Here is a 21,995-nt window from a genome sequence, read left to right as displayed (position 1 = left end):
TAATTACCATCAATTTTTAATAATAAAATATTAGTATCATGGATATTCAGAAAATGTTCCTAGCAAAGGTCTTCAGGCCAAAGGAACTTCAAAGTCACACCTTGAAAATGCCAAAATGTAGACAAGACAGCACTGTCCTGAAATGTGTTTTTTTCCATTTTTAACAATTTTTTAACATATAACAAAATTAACAATTTACTGCCATTTATATATGATCAACTAAGAAAATTGATGAGATGGGAAAAATATCAATAGAACAGTGTTTAATGTCCAATTTCCTCCATTCTGAGTTTCTGAACATAGTGAATGAATGAATCTGACAAACTGCAATGATATGAGTTTATTTCCATTTTTGAAACTCTATTATACAATACATGATAACAAGTTTACCATCATTTTTACATAATCAACTAACAATGTTGTAAAGATGCAGGAAATGTCAAACAAACACTTTTACGAATCTTATTAGTTAAATGATGAGACTGTTAACATGCCTAAGAATTGAATCTGAGGAAATGTTTAAAAACAGCATAACTTATAAAATAATGGCCCGATTATGCTGATTTTCGAACTTGACCTGCATTTTAGTAAGATTAATTACTCCTGTGAGTTTCATGACAACAGGTCTATCGGTTTTCCTTGAAATGTGTTAACAGTGTTGCACATATGCTGAAAAGTGAAAAAAACAGCATAACTACTAAAATAGTGGCCCGATCATGCCGATTTTCGAACTTGATCTGCGTTTTAGTAAGATTAATTACTCCTGTGAGTTTCATGACAACAGGCCTATCGGTTTTCCTTGAAATGTGTTAACAGTGTTGCATATATGCTAAAAAGTGAAAACACAGCATAAATACTACAATAATTGCCCAAACATGCTGATTTTCGAACTTGACCTGCGTTTTATGAATATTCATCAGCTCTGTAAATATAAAGCCAAAAAGTAAAACTGTCTTCCACTTATCGTGTTAACGATGAAAGTGCACGGCGACGGCGACGGCGACATCGACGGCGACAGGGACGGCGACATGATCGGCGACGGCGACGACAGACGCAGGTGATGGCAATATGTACAGACACATCTGTGTCTGTACATAAAAATGTACATCTTTTTAAATATTATCTTTTTAAGCTACCCAATAAGAGGAATAATTAAATCACAAATTAGATGAAGAGCTTCAGTAAGTAAGTGATCACAATTTTATGAACTTGTTTAATAAAATAAATTTTATAACCAAATGACACATATCCCATGTGGGTATCATCTATCCAAATCACACCCCAACTCCTCCTCTCTTATCATACTAATTAACTTGAGCAGTTAACCTATGTATAAGTCTATATCATTTTAACTGGCGGACTCCAGTAATTATGGGGAAAGCCTATCTTAATGGGCAACCAAGGAGACGTCAGGTCTTTATTTCAGATTAAGATCTCAGGTGAAAGGAAGTTGGAACAAAAGTCAGCTGATCTCCACAAAGGTAGTTATATCTGTCAGGATGTGCATTCACTGTATCTGATCTCAGGAAAATGACCTCAACAATTACGTGTACCGTTATTAAACTTAAAATAGACAGGAAATAACAGAGGAGAAATCTGCCTGGTTCCTGTCATTATCTTTAACTGTCACAAAGAGAACCCATTCTTTGAACTTTTTAAGTCATAAGTTAAAGAAATATATTAAAAGAAAAATACATTTGAAAAAAATCTAAACAAGAAATAATTATTGGTACACTCTTCTTTTTTAAAGTTGATATATATTTTTGGGGGAGTAAATTGTACCAGACAAACAAAAATGTCTTTGTCAAACAGTAAGAATATAGCAAAAGTTTTCCTTCTATGATATACTAGTTTTTTTTTAATTTATGAAGAAACAAAATAAATAAACAAAAGGTATTTTGAAGAATTGTTCACACAAAATCAAGCATTAATCTAAAAACAAAATAATTTTTTCTTGAAAGTTAATGTTCAATCACAGTGAACACAAGATTCGTAATGTTCCCAATGTTGCTCTTTCTTTTTTATGTGAGAACAAAACCCTCAAAGAATGCAACATCTCTGCTAGATTGCTTTATCACCAAGACCAAAGAGTTTTTAATAGCAGACTGTAACCTTCTCCCTGCAGGTGATAATAATTTCATTTAGAGACGTTTTTGTTTTCTCTTTCCCCCAGAGACCACCAGTACCCTAACAGCATTCAAGCAACAGTCTGATGCCAAGAAGGTGACATTTTCCGACTGATGACTGTCCACGTGAATGACAAACGTGATGGATGGGATCCTAACTGGAGGGCCAAAGTCACCTATTACAGCAATTAACTCAAGGTCTGTGTGTTCAGTGTCAAAGCTATAAATAAGAACAGTAACATCACTTAACGAGATTAGCAGTGTCTGATAGATGATAAAGAGATAAAGGCAGATCATCGCAGGTGTGAATATTGTTGTTATTATTTCTATCTCTAGGTGGTCAGGTGGGATGACAAATTACTGCTCTCTTCTCTCTGTCGTATTATGAGAAATTTGTAACTTAAGTCTCCTGGTTACACTGTATCCATTTCTGATGTATTGTTAGAACTCAAGGGCCACCTACACTGATGCTGGGTGTTTAAAGTTTTACCTAAAATATCTTTTTTGTACAAAACAAATTGTTAATAAATAAATGCACTGCTACACTATTCACATTATAATTCTTATCTGCACTGAAAATTTGTTAGTATCTAATTACTTGAACCTCGTGTTTTTAAAACAATTTTTTCAAAGGCAGTTTTCTTATATTTTTTTTAATGTCTATCTTCTTCAAACAAGTCCCCACATTTTGCAAACCATTTCTGAACATATGTTATTAGTGAAGAAAATTGCTCTTCTTTTTAGAAAAAAAAAAAAAAAAACAGAATGGAAGAAAGAGACACTTCACTTCTTATTTGTGTATTTTTTCTCATGACCTCTTCCATTTGCAAGCAATTCAGTGCATGATAGAGCTCATCTTTCCCCCATGTTTTTGCCTAGGGGACTCCCCCCTCTGCTACTACAGCTGTCAGGATGATGTATGGGGCATTGTTTGGAGTTTTATTATTCTCCTGTAAAAAATATCTTTATTGTTTCTGTCTACCGATTACTCAACTGTCATAACTGTCCTGGATTATTAACAAAAATCCATAATTTTCTTCACAGCGTTAAGTTTCTTTTCACCTGCAGCAGAACAAATTCAGCTAGCAAACTGGCGGATTGAAATGTGACAGGATTGGTCTACCCATCGGACATAGCCACCTATTGATTATTGTCATAATTTATAAGTAAGTCAGTGTAACTGGTATAAATCCTGTCAGATTGCCCACTGTCTAAACCAGCCAGCGTGATCCAGTGAACTAATACACATAACCAAACACATAAGCAACTAATGATACTCATGATTATGATTTGAATTTATGTCTCTCCGTACACGCCTGCCTGCAAATCATGCTGACGTGACAATTTTGATAGGGAATTAACTCTTGGCCCTGGAGCACTGAAATGGACCCAACCTGTCAAAACTGCAGCCGTCCCCGGCTGAGATGGTCTTAAGAAGAAGACAGCATAAGTCACATCTTTAGGTTCATCACAGATAAATACACTGTAATCTGACATAAAGTTGAATAGAAACATATGCTACATCTTGTTAACCTTTCAGTGAGAACAGCCCTCCCCACTGAGGCACAGTCAAACTTCGTTAGAATCAGAGGGGTTGGTTGTTTTTTACTTTCACCACTGAACCGAGAGGTTACGAAGTTTAAGAACTTTGTAGAGTCCCACTAAATACAAAGGGATGTATTTAAAAAATCCCGCAGTCTGCAAAAACCCACACTAAGGTAGTTCAATTCTCATCATATTAAATCTAACTGATTTTAAGTGGGCCTGTAACTGACCTTTCCGGTAAGACTTTTATCAAAATCTGTCCTAAACTACACTAAAGCTGTTTACTAATATACCAACTAAGCAACAAGGGCAAGACCTCCTTAGTGGACATAAAATAATTTTTTTAAAGTTTGGTCCGATATTTCACTTACACTAAGGTATATTCTTGGAATAATATTTTTTTAGAATAAGTTAAAAATTTTAGTCATGCCATATTTATGCCTTCTGTGTATAGAGCAACAAATGGAATTGTGCAACAGATTTTTACTAATTGAAAAAAATAGCAAAGTCAATTATATCACAGCTCTGTTAAGAAACCATCATAAAATAAAGATGTTTTAATAGCAACAAAAAGGTACAACTGAACAACCCCTGTTGATGAGGAAAATGTGCATCTTATTAGCAGTATAAAAAAACAGCATATCAATAATAATTTAATAATTAATATGACAATACAGATAACAAGCTTTTGTTTCTATGTATGAAATATTTAACGATCTATGTAATATCTCTACTTAAAAAAGAATACTGTTTAAAACAGGAGAAAAAAACTAATGCGTTTTCATACTGAATGGGCTTAATTGATAACTAGAGTCCAAAGTTCCATGTCTTATTAATTAGGCTAATATATAGAAAACAGAACATCTGCACCTTCAGTAACAACATCAAGCTGGAACTGAAGCTGTCTGATCATCCTTTAGAGACAAAACACATTCTAGTGTGATGTATCTAACATTTGCATGTCATTACTCATACAATATGTTTATTTGAAACGCAACTCAGAATCTCTTTTTTCCTGTAATCAGGCTCATAGCGTTCTGCAGTTACACAATTTTTGTTCTTTTTCGTGTTTTCCCAGATGCCATATCAACCATATATCACACGTTGTCCATTTATTTTACAGTGTCATATACCATCATTTATGATCTATTATTTCTGAAAAGCTGCATTTGTGACAGGGGTAGATGAAGCAATGGATGACAACAGATAAACATAATCACTCTTTAGAATAAGCAGTAAGTAGGCGAGGCAGACTGGTTTAGGTCTGAACAGCTTGCTATGGAATAAATATGTTGTGGAATGAAAGTCTTTGACAGAATTATGAAATCAAACAATACTGAAGTGTAATCTTTAACTTAAATCCTCATTGTTTCTAATTGTTTGAGCTTCCCTCACAAATATTCAAGATTTTATCAAATATTCTATTCACTGTTTATGACGAATACATTCCTGAGCCCTGTTTGATGAACATGACCTATAGTATACAAAATATCCACATATGTGAAATAATTTTAATAACCTAATGTCAGAGGTCTCTTTGTAATCAATATCAAATACAGAAAATGTACAAAACTCACAACCTTATTAACAAAGTATTAAACTACACATTACAAAGTTTTTCTCTGTCATACGATGTCTTAATGAATCTTTAATATATAGAAAGCCATGAAGTATGGTACCAATGTGCAGCCAGCAAAGTGAACATGCTTTCTCTCTTAGGCATTAGTTGGACTTTCATTGGAAATGATAGCTCTGGCCATGGTTAATTTGCTATTAAGCTGTGTTACAGATTTTTCCTCTTTAGTTATTACCTGTGTGTATATGTCTGGGAGTTGGCCATGTTTGATATCTTACCAGAGTTTAAAAAGTACAACACAATTACTAAACTAGAGACTAGCAATCTACATTAGATTAGTTATTCATATTATCTTTGAATTGAGAAAAAATGGTTTCGGATCGAGTAAGTTGGTACTTTTCTTACAAAGCACATATGAAATTCAAAGTGATTTCCAAAATATTTTTATTAATATTTACTTATTATTATTTCTCCACTGTCATTATGATCTGACTTCTTCATTTTTTATTATAAGTGGTTTGTCTAGAAATGATACATAACATGAAAGCTAAGTGTTGGGATGGATTTAGCAATAATTTGCAAGTAGCTAAAATTGCTTTCTTTGGAAGAAAATTATATTTCATGTTAAAATCCTACACATTTCAGGCTTCAGATAACTTCACAAAATTCACAATCAACAAGATTTGAAAAATTCAGTTATGTTAGTTTTATAAAATTCATATTCATGAATTTTGTATTTATGACTGAATTTTGAGAGTAAGTAAGTTATACGTTTTGAAATACAGAAATTCCTTGGATGATAATAATAATAACAATAATAATATTCTTACCTGGTGGTCTCATGTGCATTTGCTGATTCTCCATGGGATATCCCATGCCAGCACCATCTGGACTATAACCACTGGGGCCTGGAAAGTGAAAGTGAAACTCAAACTAAAAGTTCAACTTGCATAAACTATGCTGAGAGAAGACAGCAGAGGGACCAGATTTACTACTGAGCTGTCCTAATTCTAGGCATTGCATTTCTTTCTTTAACAAATCCTTTTTAAAGGAAGGTATATTGGTATATTCAGTAGCTTGTTTTAAATTTCAGATTTCAAGTTTATAAAATTAACTTTTGATGTTTTTAAACACAGCAACACTTGAATTGTCTGATTTTGACTTTCTCTGATAACTCCTTGCAGATACACAAATTTTGATTAGGCTCTGATTTTCAACAATTACATCAATTTTTTTTTTACATGATCATACTGTCTATCATTGTACAGTGTTACAAATGGATCATACTTTTTTTTTTGGTCTTGCGTCAAAATTTAACAAACAAATGAGAACTTGAAATAGTCAATTTTAAAATAATCATTCATCTGTTTATTTTATTATTTTTGTCTTACTGAAAGACTTTTGAAAGTAACATGACAGCACAAAAGTTTCAAAATTCAGGAAGTCACAGGTTGCAAAAAGTAAACACTTCTCTCTGCCTTACTTCATTTCAAAAACATATTCAGAGTGCAAAGAGTGCAAAAGAGATTAAGTTTGCAGAAATATCACTCAACATAAGTACTCAGAAGACAGAAAAATAACAAATATCCTGTCTATTTCTTTATGTGCCTGTGCTAACTTGCAAAATCAGGTGCCACTATTCCTCATGCTTTCCAATAAAGATGCAGCTGATGATCTACACTATAGGTGTCACTAGTGTGCACTCCAGGAGAGATATGTGTGTGGGGGTGCTATGTATGTCTGCATGGCTGTAGCTGTCATTCCTTAGAACATACTCACGGTATACAGGTGTTCAAATCACAGGAGGCAAGGAAGCATGCAGATGGGGAACACAAGTCAGAGAAAGGAAAAGGTTGTCGGTCAATTTTCTCAAATCCTTTTTTCTTTTTTTCACCCCCCCCCCCCCCCAAAAAAAAAGTCCCATTTTGCATCAAGAAACTCACTGTGCCAGCTGCCAGGCAATACTATTAATTCTCTGATACATATTTTACAAAAATTTTCAGAAAGGGTTGAAAAACACTTATCCTTGATAACAAATTCTGAAAATATTAGGTCAAATGACTTTACAATGTAATGTTGATAATCATGAAAATTTTGCAAACTTCCTTAAATGTAGATCTCGGTAGTCAATTTTAATTTTCCACATTTCATCCAAATTTGAGTTTCTTCATAACACAGTGACCAGGATATAGGGATTAGATCACACATGCGAGAAAAAGATATTGGAAAGTGTCAGCCATTGTCATGGCAGAAGGAGCGGCCATAATGGTCTCCATCATCTAGGTGGGCCGGAATGATACGACAGATCTTCACCAGGTATAACATTCTTCTTGTTGCCAGACAACCATTCACGGGGCCAAGTTGCTATGGCAACCATTCCCAAACAAGTTTTACCTGGTGAAGGACCAGGGGATATACTGGATGAGGATTTACGCCTCCGTGATTTGAACACCGTAACCACAGGAGACTTGCCTGCACGATTTGATTGGTCAATCATAGGTTGCACTATCCTTCGCCTGGCGTTGATAAACCTGAAGACAAAACCAAGTCAGGCTTTATTAAAAAAGGATTGATAAGTAAAATATAAAGATATAACTAACCAACTATATAAACCTTGCTAGTGTCTATTATCTTACCACTGTTACTGCTTGACAAGACAAATTAATTAGTTGATATATATTTCAACATAATAAAAAAAGTTAAGTGTCTCCACCTGGTCTCATTGCTTAAATAACAAATGAAAAAATATCTTATAGAATACGAATCATGTATACTGTATGCTCTGCAAATATAAAATCCCTTTTAAAAAGGTTTTAAGAAAAAAAAAATAACAGTATTGTTTCAACAGTTTATTCAACACAATGCAATTGACATTCATTAAGTTCATAATAAATGTCAAGCTGTCACCTCTATGGAGGTGACAAATAACTCCCCAGCAAGCTCAATTGAGCAGAAAAAACCAGTGGAGAGCATGTAAAACTAAATATTCCACCCAGCAGTGCCTGTAGTAAGAGGGTAGTAATGATGATGGATAAGATAGGGAGGCAAGAGTAAGAATCATTAAACCTGCTTACTTAAAGGGCAAAACAAATGATGCATTTCCATAACAATCTGCAGTATGAATAGATCAGCTACATTAGTAGCAGCTTGACGACTATCATTAGGGACCATTAGTGATTTTGCACAATTTGGAGGATCAATATAGATGCGTCCTCGTTACCGCGGGAAGGCCCTTCATAACTGATGCTGAAATCTATCAGTAAAATGATCGGCCGCACCAGGGGAGTGTAAATGTATGTGTGTGTGTACTTAAAATAACCAACTAGGAATACATCAGTAATAGCACCTATCTGTTGATGTAATATGGAAAGGATGTGAATATACATGCCCTCATATTCTTTCACTTATTTCTGCTCTTATAGAATAATATCTTCAGTGATTAAAAAGTTTATCTTTAAAGTAAATCGGCATGGAATTTTGCGATCACTTTTATGTTAGAAAAAACCTGATTAGTTCCTGGAAATTGTGCGATAAAGAGAACAGTTTCCAGTCAAGGTGACGTCTGCGTGTGTACATCACACAACAAAGTTCCTTAAACAGATACAAAAATCAATCAGTGAAAAGATCAGAAGGCGTCAGGTGTGGGCGTAAAAATTAATGTGTTTGTGTCTGTATTTGTAAACATGCCTTCATGTAGTTTATAGTCTCTAGTCACTGTACCTCTATGAGTATGTATACAAGCAGGCAAGCTGTGCACCTGTGCCTATACATGTTATCTATCGCAGCAGGAGAATCATAATGATTTTTGCACAGATATGCATGCCTATATATAGATCTAGATGTGTCCAGGTGCACGTAAATAAGCTCAGATTATGAAACCACCATTACACAAAACAACAAACATGTCCAAGGGCTGGGGATTGTTCTTGACAAGTATATCAGGATTTAGCCACACCCCTTTTTAGATCAAAAAGATCACCAGGTTTAAAATTGAACAGAGACTAGTATTTTTAAAGAAAATTGTGTTAACTTCAAACATTTTTGTACACAAAGTATGAACATTTTTTTTTACAATAAGGCGTGTCATAACACATTAAATTACTTCGCACTTCACACAATCGCAGCTCATAAACATAATTACCCAGAATTCTACTTTCTTGCTAACATGTTAAAATTAATAGTGTGCTTTGTGAAAAAACAAATTATTTGATTACTCAAAATATAAGGCTGTTAAGCAGCATACAGAGCTTGCAGAGGTTAACAGGCTAACTATTCAATAAAACAATATATTGTCCGCACCCATCAATCAATGTCACGGTTGTCCAGGGCAACCGGCCTCACTTGGACGACACTGACCGAGCATGAAGTGACCACAATTTATATCTGACCGTTTCACTGACCAAGAATTCATAACATCTGACATTTGACATTTCTTTTTTTTTTATCCTGCACTTTTGCTTTGTATATCTTGTTGGGAGAAAAAAATTACAAACTCTGCACTTGAAAAATACATTCACAAATCATCGGGTAACTTGTAAATAATCAGAATGTAAAGTTTGTGGTTTTTTAAAAAATCTATCCAATAATTTTTAAGAACATTTTTTTTTTCATGAAAGCTGAAAATTTATTTAAACCTTTGCTTTTTTAAACTAACAAAAATCTTTTTATTTGACAGTATCCAAAATTAAAATACAAGTTAATTCAAGTTATAAATAATAAGAATGTGTAGGTAAAATATAAAGCTCTATCTGTCATATTAAATAGGCTTTTCGTAAACCCCCTTTTATTAATGCTGATATAAAAACTTTATGCACATTAATAAATGTTTGGCGTATACATGAAAAAAAATCAATAGGAAAAAAATTAAAGAAAATCCAAAACTTTCAACATTATCAGGTATTTAAAACTAGTCTTAAAACTGGCCACAAGCAATTGAAACAAATTAAAGAGGGAATACAATTGCCTCACAGCTGTGCAACCAAGAAAATACAAGTTGTATATTTTTTGTTGTTATTGACAGTAGCCTCCTGATGCAGAGTATGCCCGAGAGGAACAGTATATAATCAATTGAATTGGCTGAGGTGTGGGCCTGGCCTGCCCTGGCTTCATGAGGAGAGTGTGTAGCAAAGTTGGAGTTAAATCAGTTCCTTCCCCAGTTCACTGTGTGGTCCACACTACTTCCCCCTCAAGATAAATGTTGAATAGATTGAAGCAATGTGATTTTCTGACTACAATGATTTGTAGCTAGCACTCAGCCTGTCAGGATGGAGCAGTGGCAAGATTTAAGCAAGCTGCTTGCCTCGGTACTTAGCAGCCTTGATTTATCAAACCAATATAGCTACACAAGGTAAACCTGACGCTTTCACATGCTACTCATTTGCAGCCGACTGTACAGAATTTTGAAATTTATTTGTTTTATTAATGAATACATGACAGTCCTAACCGGGCCAACATCTTGTGGCTGGCATGATGTGAAGGGGATTTTTCCTGATAATAGGGGGCAGCACTTGGTCACCATGCCAAGAGAAGAAGGTTAGGCAGAAGTCTACCTAGTATTAGACAGAAATTCAAGCAAGACAAGAGTTGTAGCAAAATTTAATTTCAGAACATCAGTGCAAAGGCACCATTGGGTGTGCAAAGTCTAATGTTATGTGAATGTTTTTCTTAGTGGAACTAATCCTCCACAAACTAAATTGAGCATAAATAGGGGCATAATGAAAAACTGCATGTACTGGCACCACCACAGCAGGATGTCATTACCACAAAGCATGTTCAATTCCTTCCAAAAATTATAAAAAATCCTCTAAACAGCAGGTATTTCATCAACACCGGTGTGAATTTTGTTTTCAGAGACAGACTTGCTGCTTGCCGCGTAGGCTACAGACATGCTGGAGAGAGACAGAGGAAAGAGAAAGAAGGGAAACTAGTACTTTTTTCTTTACTTTGTAAACAAATGCCTAAAATAGAACATTTCTTTTGAGTTGAAAAAAGTTTAAGACTAGTTTGGAGATAATTCTATCTAAAAATATTGTAGCCATATTTTTTATGATTTTTGAAATGTTCTGTTGTATGATCATGAAAAAGCTTGTAAAACTGCACAACTTTGTCCCTACTCATCTGTTTTTCTGTAAAATCCATAATAAGCAAGGAAAGACACCAAAGACTATAAAATAAATACAAGTATTTCTCTTTGTCAAAATTAGTCATTTCAAATGAAGTCAAAACTGACAATCAGTGATAAAAACAATTCTTACTAATGAGATGAACCCTAAACCTTGTAAACATTCATTTTCACACATAACAGCAACAGTTTGTTTCAAAGAGAACAGAGAATGGAAGGTGAGACCCTCAACTATTTTCTCCACACCTCCTGCAAAATAAAAGGCCAGCCCACTGCCAAGCGCGCTGGCGCCATTGAGTCCTGTCCGCCATCACACAGCTCCCTCCAGAACCCTGCAAACAGCTCATTACTTGCCTTCCCCCCTGACCTTTGGTGCAAGATTTGGGCTTTCTTTTCCTAACCTGAACAAAATCCTTGGTCAGATGCAACTCAATCTCTATAATAGCATCAGGGCAGACTTTAAAGAAAGGCAGTTAAGAAATTACAGCCTTATTGGGGTGCACCATACAGTGAAATTGATCAGACTCGGCTAAAACAGTGTGCAGAAAGATTTTGACAATTTTTGCACTGTTGTGACATGTTAAATCTTAATAGTATAATTCTTTTAATGGTTAGTGTGCTCCTTACATTTTTTCTTTGTAAATCAACTGAGACAGTGAAAAGATACCCACATGAGAGAGAGAAAGAGAGGGGAGGGAGAGAGAGAGAGAGAGAATAGTGCCATACACCACCTTAACTACATTATCAAAACTAGTTAGTCAGACAGACGTACAGACAGCATCCCTAACATCAGCCCTAATCTGTATTTTTTATCATTCACCTGATCTCTAGGAAATCTGTGCATCAGTCTCATTGGTCCATTTATTTCTAATCTAATTAAAGTATACATGATGGAATTGAGGGATTTCTAAAATTATCTCCCCACCATTAGAAACCTGCTGTTAGCCTGCAAAGCCCAGGGATACAGTGGTTATACTACAGAACCAGACAAATATTTAGACAGACACTGGAAAAATAGTCTGAAATCAGAGATTATTACTTTATTTTCAAAAAACAAACAGAGTTGGTAATTATGGGCAAAAATAAAAAATGAAGTTGTTATAAAAGATAATTGACAAATATTTAGATAGACTGGAAAAGTCTGAAATGAGACATTATTACTTTATTAAAAAAAAATAAATGGCACTGGTATTTATGAAAAAACAATATGCGAATAAGAATGTTTTGAAAACATGATTTTATCTACTTGCTTGTTGGCCTTGGACAGATCGTGATTAGGTGGTTCTCAGTTTTAGCAGATTAATGAACAAACAAATACACAGCAGCAAAACACATTTTTCATGCTAATATAATGACATAATAACAATTGCTTTCAAATCCCTCCATAAATTGTGTTTTATTGATCTCATACAAATCCCTCAATTGTTACAATTACCAAACAATTATCTTTTTATTGGGCAACTTTTCCAAGAATTGTAATGAACTTAATTAATCTACCAGTAATTATAGGATAAATCTCTCTGAAAAGCTGCCTGTCACTGGATCATCAGTGTTTCTTCCCTTCCCTACTAATGCTACGACCAGCCCTTCTTCTGTGCCTACAGGCTTTCCCTAGTGTTAAGCCAGTGTCAGCTTTTGTAAGACTGTCTCGTTTATTTTCTTCAGAATGATTTACTGTCTTTTTCAAGTATGTTAGTATGAAACGACCATAGCAGATTATGACCCATTTGCATCCCTTAAGTAGACAGGATTTGCCGTTCTCTGTGCTAAGGTACGAAGCATGTGCTTTCTCAGCCTGGCTACAGATCTCCAACCAAGATAGGCACTATCACGAAAGCCACTGCTGCTAGCTAATGTCTCTGAACAACTTACAGCAATCTGGCATAAAAATGGAAAAGAAAACGGGCAATAAAAAGCTTTGAAGGTTTTAATTCCAGCCATTCTGCGGCAAATTTCCTTGTTAACCATTGAGGCGTTGGGCCATAATAACTCTTGATCATATGCAATTGTTCGAAGGGAGATTACTTTTATTTCATTATCATCCTATAAATTCTCCAGCCAGGATATTGAAATTTGGTCATTAGAGTCTAATGATCTAAAATAACAATAGGTTTAGGCTTGCACATAGTGGTTTAAATATCATCAGATATTGCAGTGCAGAAGTGTAATTAAATAGTTATGTTCATCCTTTTTTCCTCCCCAGGTTTGATGAAAGAAAAGAGATCAATTATTGTTATTGTGGATGGCTATTTGGTTACACAGTGAAATGGCATTGGGTCCTTTCTTCTCATCTAACCATTAGCAGCAGAAAATGAGTATAGACTAAAAGAACTGGATGGCACAGAATAAAGAAAGGGAAAAAAATGTGGCAACAAAACCTAAGCTTTGCATTTTTGAAACACTTTTAAAACACCTACTGTTGGAAGCATCCATTGTATCAAACAATTACAACAGTTTAAGAAAATAACAAATTTCATGCAAACAATAATTTAGGAAAACTTGATTTCTTCTTCAGTCTTTTTTTTTCAATAATGAATTGCAATGCTAAAAATCTCTGATCATCTACAGTACCTTCAATGTTGCCTCTGAGACAAAAGAACTGACAAACTTCTACACAGAAACCCATCTTAAGAAATAAAGAAATATGCTGCTTCTGTATTGTGTCCCTTTCTTTATTTATCTTTTTGTTTGTGACAAGTCAACAACACCCTATAGACTGTTGTCCATATAGCTCTATACCAAAACTTATGCTTTTCTTTTCTCCTCTCTCTCTCTCTCTCTCTCTCTCTCTCTCTCTCTCTCTCTCTCTCTCTCTCTTTCTCTCTCTCTGTTTTCTGAGGCGTCCTATCCCCCATCCTCCAGTGGGTCTGAGATTGGTCTCTGCTGCCCATTGAAATGGAACATGAAATTGATATAAGTGCCAATGGAGTGTGATGAGGAATCACTCCAATGAATATTGCGTGTGCATTTCAGGGGAAAATATAATGGACAAACTGGGAGCATGATCAGCAAAACTGCTAGAGAAATATCCATCTTGCAAATTGCCAAAGGTTCATGTTCCATTCTGATGGGTCTCCTGTGAGGGGGGAGAACAAAATAGAATCAATAAAATTGCAAAGGATATGAGCTATAAATGTACATTGTATGATTATCTATCTGATTTTCCCAGAGACAGGAAGAAGGAAAAAAAAGCCAGACCCCCTCAGCAAGATCTAATTAGCTGGTAAACCTAACTGAAATCTTCTAAATGTCTCAATTGTATTCCAGTGAAGTTTCTTTGATCTATAAGTTCATATGTTGCTTTGTTCATTTAGGATACATGCAAAAGGCCAACTTTTTTTTTCTTTGGTAGTTGTAACTGTCTAGGAATAATAGGGCAAGTGCCCTGTGTGTGTGCGCGCGCGCACGCGCGCGTGTGTGTGTGTGTGTGCGTGTGCATGCGCGCGCACGCATGCATGCGTGCATATGTTGTGGTAGGGCAGGCACATGTTTATGCATGTGTGGAAATGTGTTTGAATTTGGATGGTTAAAATGACAACCTCTATCTAAGATCACACTCCATCTAGAGTTTTCCTTTGTTACAATCTTGACTAATTTCCTAATACTGCCTACATCAACATCCTTTTCAATTAAAAAACAGACCTTTCAGAATGTACTTTTTCTTGATTAATTTTCTCATATAAAGCAGCTGGACTTCTTAACCTTTGGCTGGTGGTGGTGGTGGTGGTGGTGGTGGTGGGGGGGGGGGTCCTAACTTGTTCAGACAAGTAGCCCTAGACTCCATTGGTTAAGCAATTGGGTAGTGTCTGAATTTTCAAATCCATACAAACTTATTCTTGAGAGGAAAGGAAAGACAATTCATAATTAGAATTGTGCAGAGAAAAACAATATGATCTTGATCAAGGTTAAGTCACAGAATTGACATGTTGTAGCTTTCTTTTCATCTGCAGAGAGAAGTAAACATCTGTCAATACAACATTACTTTAAAATAGACTGAAAATGAGATACTAATTCAGGGCATGGGTTTCTAGAACACTAAGCTTGTTATAACTTTCTTTAAACAGTCAAAGATGTAACGAAGAAGGTTTCAGAAACCTTAAAAATCATCTCAGTAAATGTCTTTCAAAAACAAACATTGATGCTGAAGACGCGTAATCTCATCAAAGATAAAACAATTTTAAGTCTCCAAAGATGCATTTCTAGGAATCATTTCATGACGTTATTTTTGTCCTTTCTCATTAATATGCCTTCACATTTTCAGAGTATTCTACATTCAGCACAGAATACAAATATCTACCTATCTATAGTATTTCTTCTGATATCACTCAAGTGAGGCTGGTTAATCATTAAATCACTTTCCAGGAGTTAAAGACAGCATATTCCCTAGCATCTGAATTCTTATTTTGTAGATCAGATAAAAAATGAGCAATCAAGAGCCTCTAGAAAGTCATCAAGATCAGATCATCACAACGAGACTAATTAGAATCAAAATAATATCAGACAAATGATTTTTAAATCAAGAAGAATGATATGACCCTATGTCTCTTCCTAGCATGGCCAATCCCAGACAGCACAAGGACTGCTATCATAGAATAGGCAATTCTATAGAATGATCTTCAATTTTCTGTCCATTTTAAATACTTTCTAATCTTCATTAATCAAATTTAATATTATTGTTACCAATCTGCAATTTTTTATAAATGATTACCTCTTTTCATGAAAGTCTATTACTTTTGACAGACTAGTACACCCAAACTGTTTTGGTAAAATGTTTCTTTTTTTATCAATGAAAAGTAATATTCTTACTGAAACTATTTCTCAAGAAAAATATCAATTCCTCGACAGAACCAGATATAAGATGATGTAAAAGCACATCCAATCCTTCACCTTGACTACATAACTGATAAACTTCCAGTTGTCTAGGTAACAATCATATTCCGATCCCTAGCGCAAGGTATTATTAATCTTCATCAGAAAACCCTCCGTCATGATTTCACATCATTTGGCAACAAATGAGCCCCCATAATTTTACTCCATTTCCAAGGATGAATGTGTGTCTGAATTAATGGCAATTCAATATGAACTGTTAGAATGTCCCACCTTCCTGATGCCATGCTTATAAATGCAATTAATGTTTGTCCGTTTTCATTTGTTTTAATGAACAATAGATGACTTGATTAATGCAAATACTGACAAAGTTGTGCGGATGAGGAAAGGGATTATTGAGATGAGAGGTAATTAAGAGATTAGTTATGGATCACGCAAATGTAAGAAATTAATGTATTATAAGGATGAAAAAGAAAATGATGATATAAAATGTTACAAATACCTGTATTTCACAACTCTTACATCATTATACCTTTCAACTTCCAAAACAGCTGGTTTGTAAACTTTTGCACTAAATATGGAAATAATATTTTACAGCACAAGAAAAAATGAAACTTACTGTAATTTAATACCCAAAGACCATGAATAAAAAACAATGGCAGAAATAGTTATTTATCATCAATAAGACGATGCTGAGCACTGTGTACTTCAATACAACAGAAAACAACAATAAACACCAGCTTATGTCACATGGAATCATTTAAAAAGGTAGCTGGATCTTAAATAATAGAAAAATACTGCTTAACTTCAGGAACAGGGAGTAACATGACACCTAGAGATTTTTTTCATAATGTTAATGCCGACTTCCACAAGTGTGGGAGGTTATGAAGGCGCAGCAGTTATTGGAGGTACGCCATTTTCATTTATAAGATTGTGATTGCAAGTGCAATATGAAAGATTATACAAATATAAATCTGATTGAACTCAAGTTATATATATATATATATATATATATATATAGAGAGAGAGAGAGAGAGAGAGAGAGAGAGAGAGAGAGAGAGAGAGAGAGAGAGAATGAATTGAAATATACATGTATATATTTAATCATGAGTGTATGTTAGGTATATACATCAAAACTATCTACCACACAGAATCTTTTTTTTATGTCAGAATCAGAATACAGACACGCTTTTTAAAATGTAAGTCACATAACAATGTTGGGGTTGGGGAGGTGTGTACCCCCGCTTTATATCCTTTCTAATTTTGTACATAAATGCTTGTTTCAATTCCAAAGTATCTTCATCTAATAAATACCATGTCAAAGAAGGAATCACTATATTTAAAATAAAAAGTTATCAACAAATATTAAAATTCCAATCATATATCAATCAATTAATCAATCAATAAATAAATTCATATAAAAATATCTTTTTTAATGAGTATGTAAAATTAATCAGTATCATAAAACAAAAATTCCTGCACAGTTATAGTATTCCCATATGGTAGATGTTGGACCCAAAGTACTGGCTTTGGTTCAAACGCTTTTCAAAACTTCCCGTTCTTTAATGCCATTTGGTTATCAATTCTGCGTTGCTCTCCTCCAATACTTGTCACTGATGATTGGCCGCGCACTGGGTAAAGAAACAATACAACCTCTCTAACTAAGTACATGGAAATTTTGGACTGACAAGACGGAATTTTTGACAGCTCATGCATACAAATATGACAGGCAAAAACTCTTGTTGTGCCAGTGGAGCACTAATTAAGGCCATAATGTAGTTAGTAACTGTCAGTCTTTTTGATGTAGGCTGACATAGAAGGGGCCTAATTACCACTTGGCTATAAAGAGATCAAACAAGAGTGTCAATACCTGTCAACTTCCCCCCAGCTCTACTCACACCCAGTCTAACACCCAATCATTGCAGAAAGGCAACATTTAGAAGCACAGTGACAACAATAACTGCTACTTGGCTAATTGACAGGCTCTTCACAGAAATCTTGACATCCGAGATATTCAAGGATCTTCCCAGAATCCACTGGAGACAGGATAAAAAGAATTATAAGTGAATGGGCTTTTAACAAAATGTTGAGAGGGAAATGGCGCTTCTTCTGATGAAAAAAAAAAAAAACCCAACAAGTGACTTGGTGGATATAATAATGTTGCATGCATAATTAATGATATTTTTGCAATTATGTTATGATGTATAACCCACTGTAGTTTCTTTCCCTTTTAATAAAATGAAAATACATAAAATTTGAGTAAAGATCCAATGGCAAGGGGGAACAAAAGAAAATGAAAATGTCAGAGTTAGACAGATTTGTACCTTTAGATCCAAAATGTCAACTTCACTGTCTTATAAGAACAAGTGAAATCACTCGAGAGTACATCAGTGGTTGGGTCCTTACAGGAACTTTCAGGTGACAACTTACTACTGCCTGTGGACACAACTGGAAAACTGGTAGCATAACACCGCTCTTGCACAGGCAGACAGACAGAAACTTTTTTTACTCCATTTTTTTCTCCATCTCACTCAGCAAACCTTCCCTGACACCCTAGGAGCTTACTGCTTAATTTAATTGCCAATTTACGGCATCCTGTTGTTTTGGGCTTAATTAGATGAGGTCCATAATGCTTACTTCTGCAGAATTTTTTTGGGCGAAAAATATTAGATTTCTCCGTATCATGATGGATTGAGGCTGTCAAATTCTCTGACAGCACCATGTATTACAAAATGTATTATTTATTTTCTGCATGAGGTGAAAATGCTGCTGATTGTTGCTGTTCCCCATGGAGAGAGAGAAGGTCTGTGCTGAAGATCTGGAACTGGATACGGAATGCACCAGCCAGTCTACGGGTGAGCAGGTGCAAAAATTGCCACTACCTCAACTCCAATGGTGTGAAACTCTGGAGTGGAATGAATCACCCAGCAGTGTCTAGCACTAACCCTCTCTTTCAGACAGATAGATATATAGACAGACAGCTTACACACACTATGGGTCTTCTGAGGTCTGTTACATTAACCAGTGAAATGATAAGTAAGAAAAAAACGTGAAAAAAATAAATCACTAATTATGTTTACAAAACTCGGGTGGCAACTGGTTGTAGAAGATTTCCCTTGAGTAGAAATCCCCCCCCCCCCCAAAAAAAAAAAAGAAACAAAAAAGAAAACCCATTACATAATTACTTTATAACATGCAAATCATTCCAATAAATAAAGAAAAAGAAAAATTAGATATGTATATAGTGACCATAATAAAACAAAATCCGCATACACAATATACAAAAGCATTATAAATTACAAATTGGCCAACACTAAACACTGTAATATTCTGGGATGCAAAATCTCCATTTCTGCTACTGACTCCCCTTCTCCTATTTGTGCAATTCTTTTCTTTAGTGATTCGTTTGTGAAGCTTACAACTTTCATTACTGATTTAATAGTTTCAAGAGACAACACTTTCTGCTCATCATGCTGCAAATCTGTCCCAAATTCTATTTAAACAATAGCAGTCCTTCTCCAAGTATCCAGTCCTTGGAGAGCAGCAGAAAACTACTCTGTTTCCAAGGCAACCAAAATCAAAATTTTGATAAGGGAATGAAAACAACATTAAACTGTAACTCGAGCATTTGGGGAACTGCATGGCTTCGGTGGCTGGGCTCATCCATCATCTAAGCTTCTAACTCATCTTTAAAACAATGAGGCACTAATTCAATCGGAGGAGGTCAACATTTTCTGGGTTCTAAGAGGTTTGCCCATCAAGCCATAATGAGACCAAAGTAGATGGGTTTCAGTGACTGGATCCAGTGCTTGATTGAATTACTATGTATATTATTTCTGACAGCGAAACAAAGCCGCAGCTGAGTTATTTGATCTTACTGAGCAGCAAACCCCCATCAAAGCAAATTACTGAAAAAATTCATCACTTATAATCAAATCCTGGGGACCCTATCTTGTACTTTATAAAATATAATCCAGAATCATTTTCTTCCTTCCCTATCAAGTGTCCCCAGACAGTTAGTCCAGTCCATGCCTGTCTCCACAGAGGAGTTTATGGAATCTAATTAATGACTCGGCAACTGTTCATCCAATAGAGTTGACAATTAATGCCAGTTGTGCCGATTATTGGGACTTTTAGTTCCTTGTCAACCCTCCCTTCTTCCATGTCCCCTCCTGGCTATCTCACCCCCCACCCTCCTTACCACCCCCACCCCCTCCATGTGTTCTATCATCTGACCAGCTGTAAGATGTAACCCAATCAGTCTTTGACTATCATTAAAACTACATCAAGACAACTTGGAAGTCTAACAAAAAATCTGCTGCCTCAACTTTTTCGTACCCTTAAGTGAGCACAGATCATTAGCGTTAAAAAGGTCCATTGTAGGGACAGCTTTGTTTTATCAAGTTGAGTAACAGCCTTGACTGGCACTAATCATGGCAAAACTATTCAAGTGGGCTTCCAGCATAGTAATCAAGTGATAAGAAGCAGTTATGAAGTACAACAGTAATTAACAGAACAAAAGGCTCCCACTGCTCTACGACAACGTATTACTACCACTTCAGCCTTTTACTAAATAACTAATTACATTTATGAAAGGAAGGAAGATGAAAAGCCTAAGAGGACAATACAGTACATTAAAACAGCAGGTGATAGAAAACAAGAAACAAACAGAATGAGTACAATTGAAGCAGGTGAATTCCCTTAGGAGCTAATAAGTAAACAAATGAGTTAACCCAAACAGCGGTTTAATAGCAATAGGAAATCTACTGGCCTAAAAACTACCCTTAGTAAAAACCAACAACTTTAGACAGGGTTTAACTTTTATCCAAGCCTAAACAGAGAAGTGTAACGAGTTTTCAGCACCTCCATTAGTTTACTATTTGGCAAGGAGCTATGGTTCCAGAATTGTTTATGTCCAGGATACATGAGCTCAAAATCTGAAAATGTAATCTAGGAGTTGTGCAGCTGGCAAAATGGTGCATTTTGAGTGTGCAGAAATAGCTCTTAAGTTGAACTTGTAACTATCTGGTGAACTCTCCCATACTTTTCCCCACTCATGTTAAACAAAATCAGGATTCCGGATTGAAAACAGATTTGGAAATGCATTATCAGAGGTCATTTACCATTTCTTAATCGAATGGCTTTAATGAGAAAAGCACAAAAAATAAAACTTCTTTTTTCTTTCATCTCAGGTTCTTTTCACTACAATCAAACAAAAGGTTATTACCTGTTTCTGTCTACAGGCAAAAGAAAAAAAAACAATATCAATATTTTTTTTCTATCTCCATCCATTTCTTCTGCTATCCCTAGTCTTTCATTGCATTAAGAAACTTTTCTCTCTGTGTCAACAATTGTAATACATCTAACTTAACACAATCTACCTAACTCAGGACAAAAGCAAATAATGTCAAATGACCCACCCCATGGTAATAAGCCATCCATTAGTGTGACAGTGTTCTCACACTTCTCCTGTGTCACTCTGCCATTGTGACAGAAGAATCTGGTACAACTCACCCTAGAAATTACTACCAAGATTGTGATTTTTAATTAACTAATTTGGCCGTATAAAAAAGGGGGGAAAGTTGCTAATAAAAGCTATTCCTATCCTCTGTCTGTGGAATGTTTATTACAGATATCTCATTTCATCCATGGGAAAATCTACACTTTTAATAATCAAGAATTAAATCCTAGTAAATTGATGCTGACAACCTTTTGCACTTTGTTAAAAAATGATCATATGCATAGATTGTCATATTTTTCACTGCTAGTTACTATTTTTCACTTCTATTCCCTCAGTTGA

General features: G+C 35.2%; 1 protein-coding gene across 2 annotated transcripts in view; it reads right to left on the bottom strand.

Moving 5' to 3' along the window:
• Positions 1 to 21,995, bottom strand: part of LOC147763300 (homeobox protein Meis1-like) — a 69,963-nt gene that overhangs the window by 5,873 nt on the left and 42,095 nt on the right. Inside the window, exons 10-11 of one of the 2 annotated variants that reach the window (XM_087006381.1) lie at positions 7,642 to 7,778; positions 6,078 to 6,155 (exon numbers count right to left, since the gene is read on the bottom strand). In XM_087006381.1, the coding sequence (XP_086862507.1) occupies positions 6,078 to 6,155; positions 7,642 to 7,778 (215 nt within the window). The remainder of the gene's footprint in view (positions 1 to 6,077; positions 6,156 to 7,641; positions 7,779 to 21,995) is intronic. The other variant, XM_087006382.1, reaches the window with a different exon arrangement.

Source organism: Lingula anatina, chromosome 2 (genome assembly GCF_051362555.1).
Source record: "Lingula anatina isolate TDL-2025a chromosome 2, LinAna3.0, whole genome shotgun sequence".
NCBI lineage: Eukaryota > Metazoa > Brachiopoda > Lingulata > Lingulida > Lingulidae > Lingula > Lingula anatina.
The sequence above is the reverse complement of the archived record's forward strand: the minus strand, read 5'-3'. Positions and strand labels throughout refer to the sequence as shown.